The sequence below is a fragment of the Teleopsis dalmanni genome, chromosome 2 (genome assembly GCF_002237135.1).
Source record: "Teleopsis dalmanni isolate 2A chromosome 2, ASM223713v2, whole genome shotgun sequence".
Classification (NCBI taxonomy): domain Eukaryota; kingdom Metazoa; phylum Arthropoda; class Insecta; order Diptera; family Diopsidae; genus Teleopsis; species Teleopsis dalmanni.
In genome coordinates this window covers 31,797,767-31,817,456 of record NC_051847.1, presented here as the reverse complement: position 1 = coordinate 31,817,456, position 19,690 = coordinate 31,797,767, and the positions used below count along the sequence as shown (strand labels likewise).

General features: G+C 28.7%; 1 protein-coding gene and 1 non-coding gene across 2 annotated transcripts in view; both read left to right on the top strand.

Annotated features, from left to right (window-relative positions):
• LOC119677990 (patched domain-containing protein 3) overlaps window positions 1–16,734 on the top strand; it is a 55,995-nt gene extending 39,261 nt beyond the window's left edge. The window contains exons 4-10 of the mRNA XM_038089597.1: window positions 8,212–8,426; window positions 8,498–8,679; window positions 9,861–10,040; window positions 10,270–10,433; window positions 12,094–12,432; window positions 14,426–14,739; window positions 14,808–16,734. Of these exons, the coding sequence (XP_037945525.1) occupies window positions 8,212–8,426; window positions 8,498–8,679; window positions 9,861–10,040; window positions 10,270–10,433; window positions 12,094–12,432; window positions 14,426–14,739; window positions 14,808–16,622 (3,209 nt within the window). The 3' untranslated portion in view covers window positions 16,623–16,734. The remainder of the gene's footprint in view (window positions 1–8,211; window positions 8,427–8,497; window positions 8,680–9,860; window positions 10,041–10,269; window positions 10,434–12,093; window positions 12,433–14,425; window positions 14,740–14,807) is intronic.
• On the top strand, window positions 2,840–2,911 carry Trnae-uuc. The gene has a single exon. It is a non-coding gene; the product is annotated as a tRNA-Glu (tRNA).
• Window positions 16,735–19,690: the final 2,956 nt, after the last annotated feature.

Below are 19,690 nucleotides of genomic sequence, written 5' to 3'. Positions count from 1 at the left end.
TATAAGTTGAAGAAAAAGAAAAACATTAAAGACAGCTTTATATTTGCCGAAGTATTAATACCTTTTACATATATTTTTTTTTTAAATAATAATGAGAAACTATTAAGAAATTAAGCCTTTAACCCACTGATTCCACTTTTAAGGTTAGGCCTCGCATGCCTACTTTCCTCGAAGCAATTTTTCACAGAAGAAAATATTAAATTTATGTTTTTTATATCAATGAGCTTATTTCCTAAATATCTACTATATGAAATTTATAAGCCAATCCAACTAATTAATAGATTGAATTGTGAAAACTACGATAATCATGAGTTTGATAATCACTAATATATATTATCCATTAAAGAAATGGAGTTGTTAAAACGAACTGTTTTGTAAAAATGAGTACTGTAGGATTGTAGTATTATCACAAGATTATAGTATCATCGCAAGATTGTAGTATTATCACAAAAGTGTACTATCACTATAAGATTTTAGTATCATTACAACATTGTAATATCACTACAAGATTGTAGTATCACTATAAGATTTTAGTATATTAGAAGATTGTAGTATCAGTACAAGATTACAAGATTGTTATAATACACTGCGACTTACAAGACCATTTGTACTATTCGTTTTTTACTAGCAGAAATAGGTACTGAGAAAAAAAGTTCAATTAAAGAGATAGCGTTAATGAGTTACTTTCGAAAGAAATCGTAAAGTCACAGTTTTCCTCACGTAATGGTATCGGATAACGCAACTTTATTTACAAGTGATACATTCAAAAAGTACTGCAACCAGAATGGCATATTCCAAAAATTTATTGTCCCATACCATCCAAGCACAAATGACTTGGCAGAACGAAGAATCCAAACCTTAAAAAGAAAAAGAAAAGCAATGGCATCGAATGAGAGACCTATTAACGAGAAGATTAATGAAATCCTTATGATATATAGATATAGAGCTACACCGTTGAACGGTGGGGAAAGCCCTTCAGAATTGTATCTTAATTGTCAAATTCGAATACAGTTAGAGACAATAAAGCCCGTAGCCCAGTAGAAAACAAACGAGAACCTTAAAGGTATTCGAATGCTAAAAGAAGGTCAGAGGATGAAGACGATTCATTTCTTAAATAAGAAAAGTGTCTGGAAAACTCTGAAAAAACTTGTTCGTTACACTATCTTGTAAAAATTGATGATGGAAGCACATTAAAGCCACACATAAATCAATTAATAAGCACCGCAGTAACATACAATCAAAGCAAATACAAGTAACATTAAAACAACATAACGAATTATCGCTGTCAAGTCATCAATATCAACAATACATTTCTGTTATACTAACAGTTCAGACTGATAAATCTTCAAACCATGTTGTTAGTCAGCCTAACAACGAAAAACTACATGACCCCTCAAGTGAGAGCATCATCCAAGGCGTTGAGGAACCACAAACATTAAGAAGTTCAACCAGAATAAAAACACGACCGCCACATTTAAGGTACTACGAATAACATGAGTATTGTGTAATTGTTAGTTAATATAAGTGGGGAGACTGTTATATCCTTTTGCTTATAAATACAACTCTGGTTGACATCCATGATGGTATGACAGTTAACTTAGAAAATATATATAGATATGTATATAGTTTAATGTTACAGTTTGTATTAAGTGAACAATAAAATAGACACAATATTCATATATCCCAATGTCCATAAGTTTCAATACTCATAGAATTTCTGCTTCTATGTTTTAGTATGTCTTTAGTATTTAGCTTTTCCAGTTACTTCATTGTCAGTTTCAATGTCAAGGTTTTGCCATATGGTACTGTTTTGTTCCCAAACATTGCAAGCCCAAAAAGTCCTACTCACCTTCTAACTAAAAATATATAAAAATAATTTTATTTTCATGTTTATATTCCTATGGAATCCATCGACTACATTTCGCATTTATTTAAGTTGATTAAACTCGTGTGTTGTCATTCTAATATTGTATCTCGTGGACTTCATTGAACTAAAATTGATGAATAAAAATGTTTTAATATTTATGAAACATGAACAATTTATCAAAATATGCAATAACATCAAAGATTTTTTAATTCTTTTTAATCAGTTTTGAGTTCAGTACTCTCAATTTATGAACATCAGGTGTAATGATAACACATGTAAGCTTATACAATAATTTTAAAAATATGTATATATGTATCTGTATATACATAATTATCTTACCTTGATTTTTGCCTTAGTAGCAAATGCGGTATAATATTTGATAATAAAACGTGTGATATATTGCCAATAGCAAAAATCAATTTCAACAAGACGTGACAGTGTTAAATTGTGTACAGCGTTTTTGTTTTTATTTTTATTTTTGTTTGAAAAATTATTATAAACTATTAAAATTTTTTTTTTTTTAAATATATTCTAAATAATTTTATGCAACAGTTTTGACAGCATTAAGATATTGGCAATTAGTGACGCTCTCTTGTAGTTTGATTAATATCTTGTAGCTATGTAGATACTTTTTATCATTGTCGTCAAATTAGCTAATTTAATTGTCAATCATATTTTTGTCTATAATTTAATATATTTTTTTTTTGTTTTCATAAATTAAAGCAAAATTTTAATTTTTATATTCCATCGAGTAAAAGCCATTAAGTGTAGTATTTTTATGTGTTGCTGAAATTACGTCAGCAGTTGCTTAATGTATCGAACGTGCAAATCTGCGAATTATACAATTTATTGCATTTTTATGAATGAAACTTATTAACATAAATAAACAATATATAACCAATGTTTAAAATTACAAATAAATTGATTAGAATCGCACGTGCTGGGTGCAACTAGGCGTATGCGGAACATGTATCCCATATGGTCTAGTGGCTAGGATATCTGGCTTTCACCCAGAAGGCCCGGGTTCGATTCCCGGTATGGGAAATATCTTTTTATAATATTTGAATTATAAATTATATATTTTTGAAATATACTTAAAATATATTAAAAAATATTTTATTTTTTAAAATATATTAAAGTATTTACCAGCTGTTTGTTTTCTGTTTGATAATTTAATTCTATTAAAAATAATTGTTATGCGTAAGAGGAATGTTTTATAGGTGATCGTTTGATAAAAATTTTAATTGTTTAAGATATATACTTTTAACAAAATAATTTTTAAAATTCGGAGCATAAAATTTAAATGTTTGATTTCATGAATTTTTCATATAATATAGTTTTAGATCTTAAATTTTATTCTTTTTAATAAATTAAAATTGTTGAAATGTATTTATGTATTTTATCAATGGTTTTATTTTAACTTTTATTTATATATAATAAGATAACTTCAATGAATTTTTATGAAATACAAAATTTTTATAAGTTTATTGAATCAAATATAAACTATATATATTCATTGTATAAATTGAAGATATTTTTAATGATAATTTCCTCATTTTTCTTTGGATTTTGTAATTATTTGAATATAAATTTAACGTTTAAAGTGAACTTAAAGGTTCAAAAGAGCTTTTTATCCCTGAGTATATAAAGGCTGGAGCTATTCTGAACTTAAGCAGAACAGATATCAAACTTTACACGGAACTGCTAACATGCCACTGTAGACTGCGATACCATCTGAGAAAGATTGGTCTAGCAGAAAACGATTCCTGCCGACTCTGTCAAAACAGCAGAACACGTTCTATATGTCTGTCCAGCCCTGGCAGTGGAGTTTTGAACCCTGAACACCTAAATAAATACGGCCCACAATTATGAAAAAATTCTTTAAAAGTTTCGAATTGGTCTAGTTGAGCGAAAGGCTGCACAGATGATCTTTCAGGTCGCAGTGTATAATTATTATTATAATAATAATAATAAATCTTAACTTTTTTATATTGATTCTTAAATTATTATTTTAGTTGGATGGTTGGTTGGTTGCAGACCATTAGATACCTTTCATGTACCTTAATTAGCGATTTTTCGCTGTTTTGCCACCACATTTCTCGCAAGAACCCTAGTATAGAATAGTAAAGACCAAATTCATCCTCCCGAATTTAGATAATTCCATGTAGATCTTTCGTCTTCACCGATGAACAGTCTGATAGACTATCAAAGAAGTATCCTCCTAAGAACCTATATTTTCAAGACGGCAAAGTCGAGCATTCACAGAGAAAATACCTATATTATGGTTTCTTTTTTCTGCAACTTTCCACAACTTTTGCAGTCAGTATTATGAGGAATTATTGATGAGTTCCGAGGTTTTATTTTTATTGTAGGTGGCCATGCTAACTTGGAAATTGCACATGACTTAAGTGTTTTCCGCTTGTTATTGACGTGTTGCCGAAAGTAGAGGAAGGTATTTCTCTTAATGGTCTCTAGGATAATATAAACCGGTACCTCCAGTGATGTATCCAGGAAACAACAGACCGAGCTAAACCATCAATTTTCTCGATTCCTTCGATGCTCCAGGAAAAATTATTATTTTACTCCGAATCGTTTATTGTTTTTTTTTGTAAATTAATGAAATACATATATAAGATAAACTGATTTAATGTTAACATTGTAATTTTATAATATATTAGAGCTTTTGATACAGATTATGAAATTATTATTTACTTTGAATCATTTCATTGTCTATCTATGGTATATAATCCAAATAATATATAAGATGAACTACTTCAATGATGTCACGTTGATTCTATTATATACTAGACCACTTAATATAGATTGCAAAAATATTATTTTACTCTGATTTATTTTATTATATGTAAATCTAGGTAATATATAGAATGAAGTGCTTCAAAGATATATAACGTATTCTCGTTAAATATGTTATACACAGAAGATTTATTAATGTATGAGATGAACTACTTAAAAAATATCATGTTTAATACTTTATAAACAATAGATTTATGATAAAGATTGTAAAAGTAAAGTATATGTAAGATACAGTATCCTCATTAATGTGGTACACACAGCACGTGTGCTCAAATATATAACCTTTGTTTTATGATTATTAAAATAATTTATCAAAATAATGATTACAACGTTGGTATGTGTGACTATGAATATAGTATATAGACCTTTTTCCATTTTTTTATTGATACAAAGATCTGGGGACATCAAAAGTTCAATAATAAAATCTTCTATTATTAAAAATGCGTTTATAAATATATTCAATATCGCCAGTATAGATTACAAAGTTACAAACCCTATTCTGAAGAATCAACTGCTTTATTGTACATCAGGTATAGGTTAAGTTTTAATAAAAATAGGTGAGAAAACTTAAATTTTTTTAACTTAACGTAGGTCATCATTCAAGTTTTTCAATTTTCTTATTTAATCAAAAGAATTCATTTATTCACCACAAAGGAGGTCATGTAAAAATGATTTAACATATCTTGAAGATTAAAGATCAACTCAGTAAAAATTGAAAAATATTTCAACAATTTTAATACATTGTTTTTATATATGTTTACATTTGTTTTTATAATTTTTACAAGTCAAGCAACATTAAATTAAAAAATTACTTGTTACGTATATTAAAAAATTAGCTTTAGACCAAAACAGCGGACACCTTGACGTATGCGTAACCACTAATTGCAGTGCACAAGTGTTCGGTGTTTATACTGACGAAGTAATTACAAACTGCAAATAAATATATTAAACATTTATATATCTGTAATTATTATTATGTGTATAAGGTAGCATAATATTATCTTGAGTAATTGTTATTTATTAACGTCGATTCTACATTGTCGTTGAAAATGGATATGATGTATGAAACTGAGCGAAGTACTTCTGGAGGGCATAAAAATCTAATAATTTTATAAAAAGGGTAAAATAAAAATATAAATGATACGACAAGATACGTTAAAATATAATCATTTTATAAAAAATATAATATATGAATTCAATTGAAATATTAACATTCGTTTGTTGTACCTATTGGTCTTAAATAGTAACTTAGGATACACATGGATATAATGAAAATACCCAAATCTTATTGTGATGCCATTACTGTGTAAGTCTGGATGGTAGATACCAATAGTAGGTCATGTCGGAAGAAATATGTTAATCTTCGGATACGCTAGCTTACTAAGAAATTTAAAATTTAAGTAATCCTTTTTGAGTGTTGGGTTGGGTGTTATGTGAGTGTTGACAATGAAAAAGTAGAGATGTGTTAACAACCTATATATCTTAATTTTTTTTATAGAAATATTTTACCCACCATACACAGTCTGTCCCAGAACTGATGAAACTACTCTCAAACAATAATTTTTTTGTTTTTTTATTTCTGGTTATTTAAAATTGTCTTTGTCTAAGGTAACACAATACTGGATACATCCAACAAATTTTAAAAACATTTTTTATATTCAGTGGTCGAAAGAATTGTCTTTAGTATATCACTTCAAGCCGTTTGGATAAGATAGCTGCTATCAAAACGATTTCATTTTATTTCAGTTTTCAGTTTAGAAAATAGATAGATATCACGCGTTGAGAAATCAGCTCTATATAGATCACTTAGAATAATGTCAGTTTTGATCTTGAACTTACGTATCATGAAGGCATTTTGTTGTTCAATATTTCGATTAACGAAAACCAAGTTATTGGTTACCGATATTCTGGTCGTCATAATATTTTACATTCACCTTCTGAGTTTCTAGAACGAGTTCACTGTAAATAATTCGCTTTGAATTCCCGAAAATGGTCCATATTGTCTTGGTTTTGATCTTTTGTAGGAGTAATTGTTTTCTATTTTGGAATCGTGCTGACTTCTAGCAGATCACGCTCATTTATATATATGTTGATTTCGAAAAGAAATTATATTAAATGATTTAAATTTTGTTTTAATTATAAGTATACTAGCAGAAATCCATGAGTTGTCGTATGAGTAATATGAGTCGATATCTTGCTCCTATTTATGAGTATGAATGAATAACAGATAACAGGAGTAGATATCATGCTCCTATTAATGAGTATGAATGAATAACAGATAATAGGAGTAGATATCATGCTCCTATTAATGAGTATAAATGAGTAACAGATAATAGGAGCAGGATATCTACTCCTGTTAACTATTACTCATTAATAATTATTACTAGGAGTAGGATATCTACTCATATAACTCATACGACAACTCATGGAGTAGATATCATGCTTCTATTAATGAGTATGAATGAGTAACAGATAATAGGAGTATATTAATAAATATAATTAACAAATAAGAAACTACATAGATTCTAACATATTAGTGGTAAAATAAAAAAATATTTATTAATTATTTTTATATGAGTAGAAATCTTCATGTTCATATCTTTCTCTTAATAAATATATTGAACCAATGCTACACCTTATAAAACTAGCTTAATTAGTATAATGTTAATAGGAGAATAAGGATAATTTTCTAAGATTTTTGATTTAGAATTATAAAAAAATCATTTTAAGAAATGATTTTAAATTCTAAAAGGATGACTCGGGACGTAATTAATATATGTAAGATACTAATATTTTAATTTATTCCTATTTATTTCATTAATATCAGCAGTTAGTATCTTTAAATAGATAGAAATCTTTGTATTACTCGTACAATTACTTAAATCAAATTTGTAAAAAGTCGAAGTTAGTAATGTTAAAAAATATTATTTTTCACATGGTTTTATTAGATCTTTCACTGAATCATATCTTGGTTTTGTAAATCAATTGAATAATTATTTGACAAAAGTTTGCAACAGTCATGCTCATTTCTAAAGCATTCAATTGAAGTAATTCGAACCAAATGAATTATTATTCACTTCACTAAAATGCCTTATTGTTCAGAATTTCAGAATTTTGCAATCTCCAAAGTACCAATGGACTCTGCAATATTGCGAAATTCATAAAGATTTGCCTTAATTCGTAGTCTACAATTGCACAGTTGACGCTATTGTTGTTGACGCATAAATTAGTATAATTCTTGGAATGTGTTAATAACCCCTGGACTATTTCATTGAGTAGAATTAAATCACTAAATCTCATGTTGTGATTCTATGGCTCAACTGAAGAATTCTACAAGTTAAAATTAAATTTCTTAAGCGATTATGTATTACTCGTATATATAGTTATTTTATAGAATTTCTGAAATCTGTAGCTTTACAACTATGACTATAAAATTTTATTCAAATAATTTAACTAAATAAACAAACAAAAACAAAATTAATAATATAATAAATTTGTAGAATTAACTAATTTTTGTCGTTTTTTTCCAGGACGTTTTGGACGTGTTATTGTCATACCAAAAGATGGAAACGATAATATGATACGACGTGAGATATTTAAGGAGTTGCGACAACTGGACGATATAATACAAAACGCCACAGTTCATTTTGAAGGTGATGCCTTCACGTACAAAGATGCTTGTGCACGTTGGGAGAATGAATGCTTCTCAAACGATATCTTAAATTTGGATTTTATCATGGATGATGTAAGATCGCACTACATGCAACTTTGGAATAACAATATATTTTGAATATTCTTTGATTTAATTTTTTATAGATTGAATCTGGTGAATTGAATTTAACATTTCCATTAATGTTCAATCCAGTCACTTGGGATGCGCATGCGTTCCCGGTATTCTTTGGTGGCACGAAATTGACTGAAGATAATATTATCATAAGTGTACCAGCCATACAGTTGGTGTACTTTGTGGCAGCTGATACAAAGCGGCAAGATGCAAAGTTAGTATTTTTCTCAAATGCAGTTTTAAAGTTATGATCCTTTGAAACAGACATCATAAGTACCACTAAACTATATATTATGATTTTTTAAATAATCTGCAATTAAGTAAACATCTTCAATGCGATTTCTTCTTTCACTCTGCCCATTTCTTCTATTTTCATGGCACCTACTACCTTATCAAGCGGGCTGATAAGTCCCAGTTTCAGAAAAAAATGACGTGAAATTTTAAACATAGCATTATATACGTCTAAGACCATAACAGTTTAAAATAATTACAATCTTTAAAAAAAGTAGCATTAAAGTATAGTATACCTTGATTGACTCCAAACTCTAGGGCACCATATCCAAGATCATAACGGCCTAGCAGTACCTATTACGACTTTTAAAAAGAATAGAGTTATAGTATCGTATACCTCCACATCATTTTACGTGTCTAAAATAATATCAGTTTTTACTGAGGTGTGTAGAATGAACAAATTTTATGGTAACTACAAAATTACTATATTTCTTCTTCAGCGAATAATAGGAGAAGCTGTTATAAGCTAACATGGATGTGTTAGAAAAAATTGTTTAATTCTTATATAGTGGTGCTCATTTTCTCCGTACTAATAAATTTCTTCCGAGATGATAAATACAAGCTCGAATATATCAGAATTTTTTATCTTTATACGATACAAGCAATGTATAGTATGTATAGAATTTAATCTAGTATTTTTGGAACCAATTTAACAGAGATCAGTCGTTTAACGATTGATGTAAGAAGATATTACAAAAAAAAACATTCTTTAACATATTTTGAAAGATAATGTGCAACTGGTATAAGCATGGTTGGGTTATACCGGCGATCATTAGGCCCTTTTTGGCTCATTTTGTCAGTATATGAAATTTCAAGGCTTAAACACTAACTTTAGTAAATCTTAAATCTAAGATGCTCTTTAAAGGGAGGTCTTTAAATCCCTTCTTGAAATGATATTTTAAAAACTAAGTCCGTCACTAACGGTTGGAGAGCATGCATTGTAGAGTGATAGATCCTACCATCTGATAAGCTGATTCACAATAATTACTTTAACCTTTTAAAAATAGCTAAATAAATTACTACTGTTTATAAAGATATAACAATATTAATTACAATTATGAATATGCACAATATATAAACTAATTTTTATTTTCATATTAACAGAGGTGCCGAATGGGAGGAGACTTTCTTGACTGTGGTTGGTAAAGCTGAAGACTCGGGCATGTTTAAGCATATATCAGTAGCATATTTTGCGTCACGTACTTTAGATCACGAATTAGAGAAAAATACAAAAACCGTAGTACCATATTTTGGTTCAACATTTATTCTGATATCCTTCTTCAGGTAAGTGAAAAAAGAATAGTGTTTTTTGAAGACATTAAATAATTGTAGTGCTACTACTATTCGTATAAGATCTTTGTATTTTTATATCTGACATCAATATTTTTTTCGCTTATTTTTAATTTGATCTCATTGTATATAAAAGTAAAATAATAATAGTTTATCTAATAAACAATAAAAAAATAAATATTATTTGTTTATTATTACACATAAAAAACATTTGTTCTTTCAGTATACTTACTTGCATGATGGGTGATGCAGTACGTTCAAAGCCCTGGTTAGGTATGATGGGTAATATTTCAGCTGTAATGTCAACCTGTGCTGCATTTGGATTTGCTATGTATTTGGGAATTGAATTTATTGGAATTAATTTAGCTGCACCATTTCTTATAATAAGTAAGTAAATAATTGAAAAATAATTACTTTTCATATATTTGATTTTAAAATCTAATAAATAAATATATTAATATAATATATATAATATATATATATATTATATATATATATATAATACATAATATATTTATAGAAAACTATTCAGCGTTTTTCGATTCCTTTAGCTTTAAACTCCAATGGGGATTTAATTTTGGTAGTGATTATTTTACTTAATAGAAACTATTATATTTAATAGATAGGTTTCAAACAGTACTAAATTGCAACAACATAAACTTTTGTTTATTTTCAATTAATTGAATTTTTGGCTGACCGTACAACTGTTTCGAGTATTACCAAAAAACCATCATCAGTGGTTTTCGAATTATTTTTTGTTAAATTAATTAAATTAATTATTTCGTATTAATTAAATTTTATAAATTAAATTTATTATCCAACGATTTTCCTGTACCCATAGTTTATAAGAAGAGAAGATAAAAGATATGAGCTTAGTTGAAATCGTGGGAACTATGAAAAGCTACTTGTCCAGAATACGTTTCTATTAAAATATACATCTATTAAATATATATTAAAAATTTCCTGATCTTTAGTTTGTTTTTCTTTTCAATTAATATTAGTTCCAATTTGTTTCAAATTTTAGTTGAACTTTTATCAAAATTGTGATATGTATAATTTTGGTACATTTTGGTAAATTTACAAGTTCTAATCTTTGAAATATTAAAAACATTATATTACTTATTTTACTGATTCATTTCAAAAATTAAATAACTTAAATAACTGTAAAAATATTAACACATTATTAAAGCATATTCTCACTGTCCCTACAGCTATTGTGAACTAAACTATATACATATACACAGTATCGAGAGGCCCCAGGTGTTTATGCCTGGAACTCAATGTCAATGGGTTCAACCCAATTAGTGTTTTAAAGTTTAATAAGTATCTATTGTTAATTATATTTAAATGTCGAAGCACATTTTAGGCTAAAATATGCGCTAATTTAAAATACAGGGTGCCTTTTTTAACATTAAGTGTTTTTTGACTTAAAATGCTATATATTTTGATTATTACTAAAAATGCATATTTTCCTTTTATATGATTTTTTCTTATTTTTTGGATTTAGGACCTATTTTCTGTAATTATGCCTAATAAGTCGGCAAAACCCTGTATATGTATTATGAAATGCACATGAGTAATTCTGTTTAATGATTTATATCTTAAAAAGAAACAAGGTAGTTGCGAAATCCTTAGTAGTCATAATATTATTTCGTTTGCACATTTAAAGTCAACGATCTGCGATCAATGATTAACCTTTTAATGGCAATGAGGGAAATTTCGTAAGTATTGTCAATTTATTTTATAAACAAAATCATTGGCCGTTGTAAGCGCGGCTTTTGGATTATTTTTGGCGCAGCCGTTGGTGTCATTGAAATAGCAACAGGCGAAATATACTATATACGAAAATGCTTTTGGAATTTTTTATGTGGTGGCCATGTCACTGCCTTACACATAAAACCGTTGTACGTGAGCGGTATTTATTTTTTACAACAAAAAAAAAAATGAAAATAAAAACAAAATAAAAAGTTAATAAAACAAAAATTTATAAAAGTTTATATATATTTATTATTTTATCATATTTAAATAAATTTTTTATCATTTACAGACGTTGCCATTGATGACACCTTCGTTATGTTGGCCGCTTGGCGTCGCACACCAGCGAAGATGCCGGTCGCTGAGCGCATGGGCCATATGATGTCTGAAGCTGCTGTTTCCATAACAATCACATCATTAACCGATATGATTTCCTTCTCTATTGGCATCATAAGTCCATTCCGTTCCGTGCAGATTTTCTGTACATACTGTGGCTTTGCTGTCTGCTTCACTTTCCTATGGCATTGTACTTTCTTCGCTGCTTGCATGGCCATTTCTGGCTACCGCGAACACAGAAATTTACATGCAATCTTCGGTTGCAAGGTCCAAGCCTTATCTGTCGCTATAAAAGGTAAGCAAAAATCGTTTATTATAATTTTTTATACTCAACTTTGTGTGGTAAATCGATATTGTCATTGTTGCTTATTGAAAACATTTGTTGGTTACCAACAAAAAATAGTTAAAAAAAACTCCTACTAGCAACTTTCACAATCATTTTTTTAGGTTTTTATATAAAGCTGTTTCTGAGCTAATCATTTCTGTAGTCAGTTTTGTTTGTCATTAATTTTTATTGTTTGGCTGTCATTTGGGATGTTTAGATAATATAAACACTGCCTAATATACATAAGCAACATTATTAAATGTGATTGTTAATGCTTAAGTATTTGCGGATAGACCTTTAATTTTCATACCAACACATTATTGCTTAATTAAATTTGATGTTTAGTTTTTATTTTCTAGTGCTTTCCACTTCGACAAAGTAAATGGAAAAGTTTGTCTTTCAATATTTTGCTTCCGCTTTTTTAATTGTCGTCAGAGTAATTCGCTTTCAACAAATGTCTGAAGTGACATCACAGCAATTGTAATGAGTACCTTAAAAAATTAAGTTGTAATGACACAAACTTTATAGATACATTTAAATCAATGACTTTTCTTGATTACATCCACCATTACTTTTTAGAGCTACTCAAGCCGTGTATAGTACGGATTAATATTTATGACTAAATTTAAGTTAACAGACAACTTTTAGATCACTCTCAAGGCAGTTTTCAGGAGTTGAGTCCCTTTATGAACTATAAGCCCAAAAGTATACTTGTACTCTTTAATAGATAGACCAATTTATATTGTTGTTTTCGATTGGAACTTTTTCAATCGAGATTTACTTTTAATGTAATTTTCATTTTCGATTGATAAATCTCGAAAGAAATGCATAACACTTAAGATTAAATAATAACAATCAAGAGATTTTGCCAGAGTAGCAAGATTACTCTGATATTAACAGCTGTTTCATATGACATTTCATTAATTAATGAAGTGGATTTGCTTCGACATATGTATTTATATGTGTAAGTACTCAACTACAAAAGAATTATATTACTCCAAAAATGTTCGATTGCGCACCAAATTTGAGAGGTCAAGAGTAAATCTAGGTTAAATCCAGATTTACCAATCGAAAATAGCATTAGTATAATTGCAATAAATTTTCAAGACAGATATGGAGTGCAGTTTTGAAACCATTGGCAGATATATTAGTATTTACAGAAATAAGAAAACGATCAGTTAAAACTCTTCGTAGATGAAATAAACTTCTACTTCTTAACAATTTTACGAAAATAATACATCGGCTATTAAGTCCGTAGGATGACCAATAAACAACAAATGTTGGGAAAATTCGAATTATGTGATCAGGTAGTCTCTTTCGACATTCTTCTTTAGCCTTAAAATATATCTCAGTTTCGGACATGAGTTTTTCATTTCAGCCAAATCTTTTTTTCCTTCTCAAATCTATTTTTAATCAGTTTTTAGGGTTAGTAGTGGTTAGCAAGCTAAACTGTTTTTAATATAATCACTACTTTGTTATGATAATATTAAAACCCTATAAGGTAGGGTTTTCTGTGAATTGTGAGATTTTGTAAACTTGTAAAGTTGTTTTAATCCACTTTAAACATTGTATTTAATGCTAATCATAGTTTTAGCATTTTTAGTTAAAAGTATCGTGACTTAGCAGTAATTGAGTGTTATTTGTCTTCAATAAAATTTTAATTTGAAAACAACTTCTAAATTGTAATCATTACGATTAATGCAACGAGTTACAAATCGAAAAAACCGGCCACCACTCCAACTTGACACGCAGCACGGCTGTATTAGTTTTAATGACATTGATTAAAACTATTAACTAAGAAAACCAGTGGAAAACTGCAAGAACGGAATAGAATATTTATGTGGGTCAGTGTCGCAAACAAGTTGGAGCTACATGACAAGAATACATAAATCACACAACTTTAAAGTTGTGTTTCATTTAACGATACATGAACGTATAACAATTTTTTCTTTATCATTTTTAGAAAAACGCAATTTTCTGTACAAAGCCATAATGGCTGGTGGCATTAACCATGATGATCCAGACAATCCAATCGATAACAAGGATCACATGTTCATGGCCTTCTTCAAAGACAATCTTGCTTCAGTCATCAACAACAAATGGTGCAAAATGCTGATAATACTTATATTTGCGGCATACTTAGGCGGTGCTTGTTATGGGATTACACAAATCAAAGAAGGTTTGGAGCGCAGAAAACTATCATCTGCAGATTCATATTCTGTAGAGTTTTTTGACCGAGAGGATGATTACTATCGCGAATTTCCCTATAGAATGCAAGTGAGTATTTTTAACAAATTTTTGTTTTTTAAACAATTTAATAAAAACTTTTCAATTTATTATCGTAGGTTATAATTACTGGTGACTTGAATTACTCCGATCCAATGGTACAATATCAAATTGAGGAATTAACACGAAACTTGGAAAACACCTCATATGTTTTTTCTTCACTCTACACTGAATCCTGGATACGCTCATTTTTATCTTTTGTGGATCGCAATAATGACTATCTCAACTTAACCATAGAAAGTGAACAAGATTTTATAGATGCCGTCAAAGAGCATTGGCTGTTTCCTGGTAATCCATTTTCGTTAGACGTTAAATTTAATGAAAACGATACACGCATCATAGCATCACGTTTTCTTATACAAGCAGTCAACATAACCGATACAAATCATGAAAAAGAAATGGTACGCGACTTGCGTAAGATATGCAAGGACTCACCGCTTAATGCATCTATTTTCCATCCCTACTTCGTTTTCTTCGATCAATTTGAATTAGTGCGACCAACCTCACTACAAGCAATGATTATAGGTGCAATTATTATGATGATTATATCATATATATTCATACCAAACATTCTATGCTCACTTTGGGTGGCCTTTTCTGTTATATCCATTGAATTGGGTGTAGCTGGTTATATGGCATTATGGGATGTCAATCTAGACTCCATCTCAATGATTAATCTTATTATGTGTATTGGTTTCTCGGTTGATTTTACAGCACATATTTGTTATGCTTATATGTCATCGAAAAAGAAGAGTCCAAAAGCGCGTATACGTGAATCACTACACTCACTTGGCTTACCAATTGTTCAAGGTTCAAGTTCCACAATACTTGGCATCATTGCATTGCTTTTGGCACAAAGTTATATATTCCTTGTATTCTTCAAAATGGTGTTTCTAGTAATATTCTTTGGCGCTATGCATGGTCTATTCCTGTTGCCAGTGCTACTCTCACTTTTTGGACCAGGTTCATTACAAACTTGGAAGGGTACTGATAATGGAGCTGAAGATGAATTTGAAGATGTTGAAACTGATATGAAAATGTCCAAAATGGAAAAACCATTTGCTAATGCATACTACATGCAGTATCCAACAATGGGTATTAATGGTCCTTATGGCTCGAAAGGTTTTTTAGGTGCACCGTACAAGGCGTACGGTGATGAAAAGGATTTAGGTTTGGGTACGTCTGGTGAAGATTCATCCGAAAGTAGTTCGAATCGTTCACAACAACGTCAAGCAATGGAATACGAAAACACACGAAGGCAATATGAAGAAGGTTGGCGACGTTCTTCATATCATAATCTTTACAATAATACTCAGTCACAATTTCAACCACATCCAGACCTATATGGACAACAAGTAACAGCACAAGAATGGCGTGAAAGATTAGATGAATATCAACAGAAACAAACTAAACAACAACAGCAACAGCAGCAGCAACAGCAACAACGTCGAAATGGCTATGATAACGAGGTAATGCATATGCAACGTCGTCGTACCTCACATGGTGATATTCTGGATGGTGTTGTTGGTCAATACACACCGACATCATCAATGGATGAACGTATACGACGTAAATACCGACAAAATGGTAATAATAGTGATGACAATAGTTTTCATCAACGCATCAATGCCGCACCTTTAGCCACATCATCAAAACGTTATCATCGTCGTCGCTCTTCCGAGGACTCAACGCGGTACTATCAACGTTGGCAAGCTGCGAATATGGAAGATAGACGCGGTAGACAATATCCACCAGCAGCACATGATTCAAATATGTATCGTCCACACCTGCCAATACGTTCCTCATCACATCACAATCTTTATTATCCGGCGCAACAACCGCTGTCATATAAATTCGATGGACGGTACTATTAATAGTGATATATAATAGTGATTTCTTATATACTCGTACGCTCTGCTGAAACCACAAATTAGTTTATTTTTACATTGAAATTGAAATTAAAAAAAAAACATTTATGATTATATTTAATTTGAAAACAATTAGCTTATAAGACAAAAGAAAAATAGTTTTAAGTTTTATTTAAATGCTAATTTAAAAGATAAAATAATGTTTCTATTAAATTATTAGTTTATGTGCAATGAAATTGTTTAATTTTCTAAAAGCCCTACGTAGAAATCTTGGATCTAGTTTAGAATCTAGCATCTATTTATAAATACTCGTATTAGCTTTATTTTGTATTTCTGTTAATAACAGGTATCCAATAGTTTCTATATATATGAACCGTTTCAGATAGCCATTTCTAATAAACTTAGATATTAGTTGACTGTACTCAAAAGGGATAGCGAGGAATATATGCTTAGTTGATACCAGCCAATTTTTCTTACGAAGCCATACTATTCAGATTATAAATTATGTTATAAAATATAGTACTAAAAATGTAAGGAAATTTTTTCATTGTGATATCACTGTTCTAGATATTTAAAATAACAGTAGGTGGTCTATAATCCGTACATCACTTAGCATATAAATGTCTATAAGTGCGGAACAATTTGTATAATCCTTCACATAAAAATGACTAAATTATTGATTGCATATCTTTAAATCCAATTATGTTAAATAAATCACTTTATATAAACTTCAAAGTTGACAATTTTACACTTATCGATCAGTCTAGAAAAATAATTGGATATAACTGTTTGTTTCATATGGAAACAAATTTAAAGAAAAAAATAAAAAATTTGTATCCTAATAATGGAGATAACTATGATAAATTATAAAAAGTACATTAGTGCGATGCTTTGGGTACCACAATACTCGACTTACTGAGTGCTTGGATTTTAGAGACAAGGCTGTTGTTTATATTTTTTATAAGTTTTCAGTACCGGGTATGGGGAATTGAAAAGCGAATGAGAGTATCTTTAGTAAATTTAGTTCATTTGTCAGGTACATGTATACTCAACAAAACTGTGTCAGATTTGTTTAAGAACTTTGTTAAAAATAAAGATGAAATAGAATTTAGGAGAGATAGGAAAGAATCATAAGCTGGATAAATATAATTATTCCATTGTAAAAGTTCTAAGAACATTGTAAAAGTTCTAAGAACATTATACAATCATATGTATTCCTTATTTCTTACAAATACTCATATAGAAAAGTAAAGTTTTCTGATCACAATGGTATGCATTGCAAAGAAGATTTCCTACATATAGCCATCGACATTTATTTTTTGAGATTTGTTAGGTTGAGTGACAAATCCGTTCTTATCTGTTCGTTAGTGGAAACACGATATGTTTGATTAGTCTTGACTTGGTTTGTTGATTATACAGCCCCATTATTGTTTTCTAATTTACTTTTTTATTATATTCTTTTGTCTTTTTCAGCCTTATTTTATATATCTTTGTAGAGTATATAAACTTTGTATTTTCTGACCTCTTGCTCTTCAGTACTAATATGCTATCCCATAAAACTGAGTGATGATATATGAGTTTCGTGTCTGTTTCAGTTTAGAATTTATGCCGGAGGAACAAAATTGGTAGAATGTATTAGAAAAATATATCTATATATATAAAGTTACAAAAAATTTTTTATAACACTTCTATAAAGTAGAGTAACTTTAAACAAAGTGTTTCCGAATATTAAATTTTGTCACAAATAATTGAAAACATCGAAAAAGTCAAAATTTGTAGAAAGTCCTAATATATTTGATATATTCCAATAATCTAAAATTTTATAAAAATCCAAATAAAAATCTATCACAAAGAAAACTGAATATTAATAGGTATTTAATGTTTTGCAAACATTTTCTTGACTAAGCCCATTTGAAATTTTTGCAAATCTTCTATGTTTACATTTGTATATATCAGATCATCTATCTGAGAACTCATACATTGCATTAATATTAAAAGATGTTATTTATATATAAAACTGTGGCATTATTATTTTTAAATACATGCATATTTCATTAATATTAATATAATATATAAATTAATAAATAAATAATAAAATTTATACAATTATCCTAATAATATAATATTATTAATTAAATTGATTTTATAAAAATATTAAATATTAAATGAATAGTCATCTTAGAATATATAAACGTTAATTTAAGTTTTAAGTAAATATCTATAAATAGTTAATTTAATTCATTTAATTAAAATATGAAATTAAGTACCTTAAGTGCTTGGAATCAATTTATTTTTTGGATATCTTTGATATACTTAAAGAGATTGTCTTTTTGTTATAGTCTTAAATTAATTAATTATATACATAGTTATAATTAAAATTATTTGTATATTTTTGGTGACTCGAATATATAATTTTTATATGATTAAAGTTTTGAAGATATTTTTTTCTAAAGTAATATTTAATAAAATAATACATAAAACTAAAACCATAATTTTCATACTGATTTAATAATATATACATAAAAAGAAAAAGTGCATATTTACAAATTGGGGAAGTTAAGATTTACCTATATACGATATATATATTTACTGGGTTTAAAGAACAAGCGCTGAGGTCTAGTAATATTTGTTTCTTATTATTTTATTAATAAAATCGCTATCCACAGTCACTGAATTTTTTAGGTTTGTAGAATTTAGAAGACCTTTAATACATTTCGACTTTTGGTTAGAGACAAATTTTTTTTTGAGAGCTAATTTTTTAATTTTTTAGTTTTCAAAGAAACAAGCTTAAGATTTTTAGATCATAGGTTTATTTTGGGATTGTAATGTAAAGAAATTCGTTCTGAAAGTAACGCATTTTTTTGTTATTGCAATATTTAAAGTAACTACTTTATTGACTTTTAGAAGTATATATATCAATAGCTTATCAATTTGATTTTAGCCATAGGGCCACTACAATCAGCTAACCAATTATAGTGTTTATCACAAAGTTGATACCGAAATTCAATTCTAGAACCAGGTACTGATAATATACCGAATTCTCGTCATAATTACTTAAAATTTTTAAAATAATG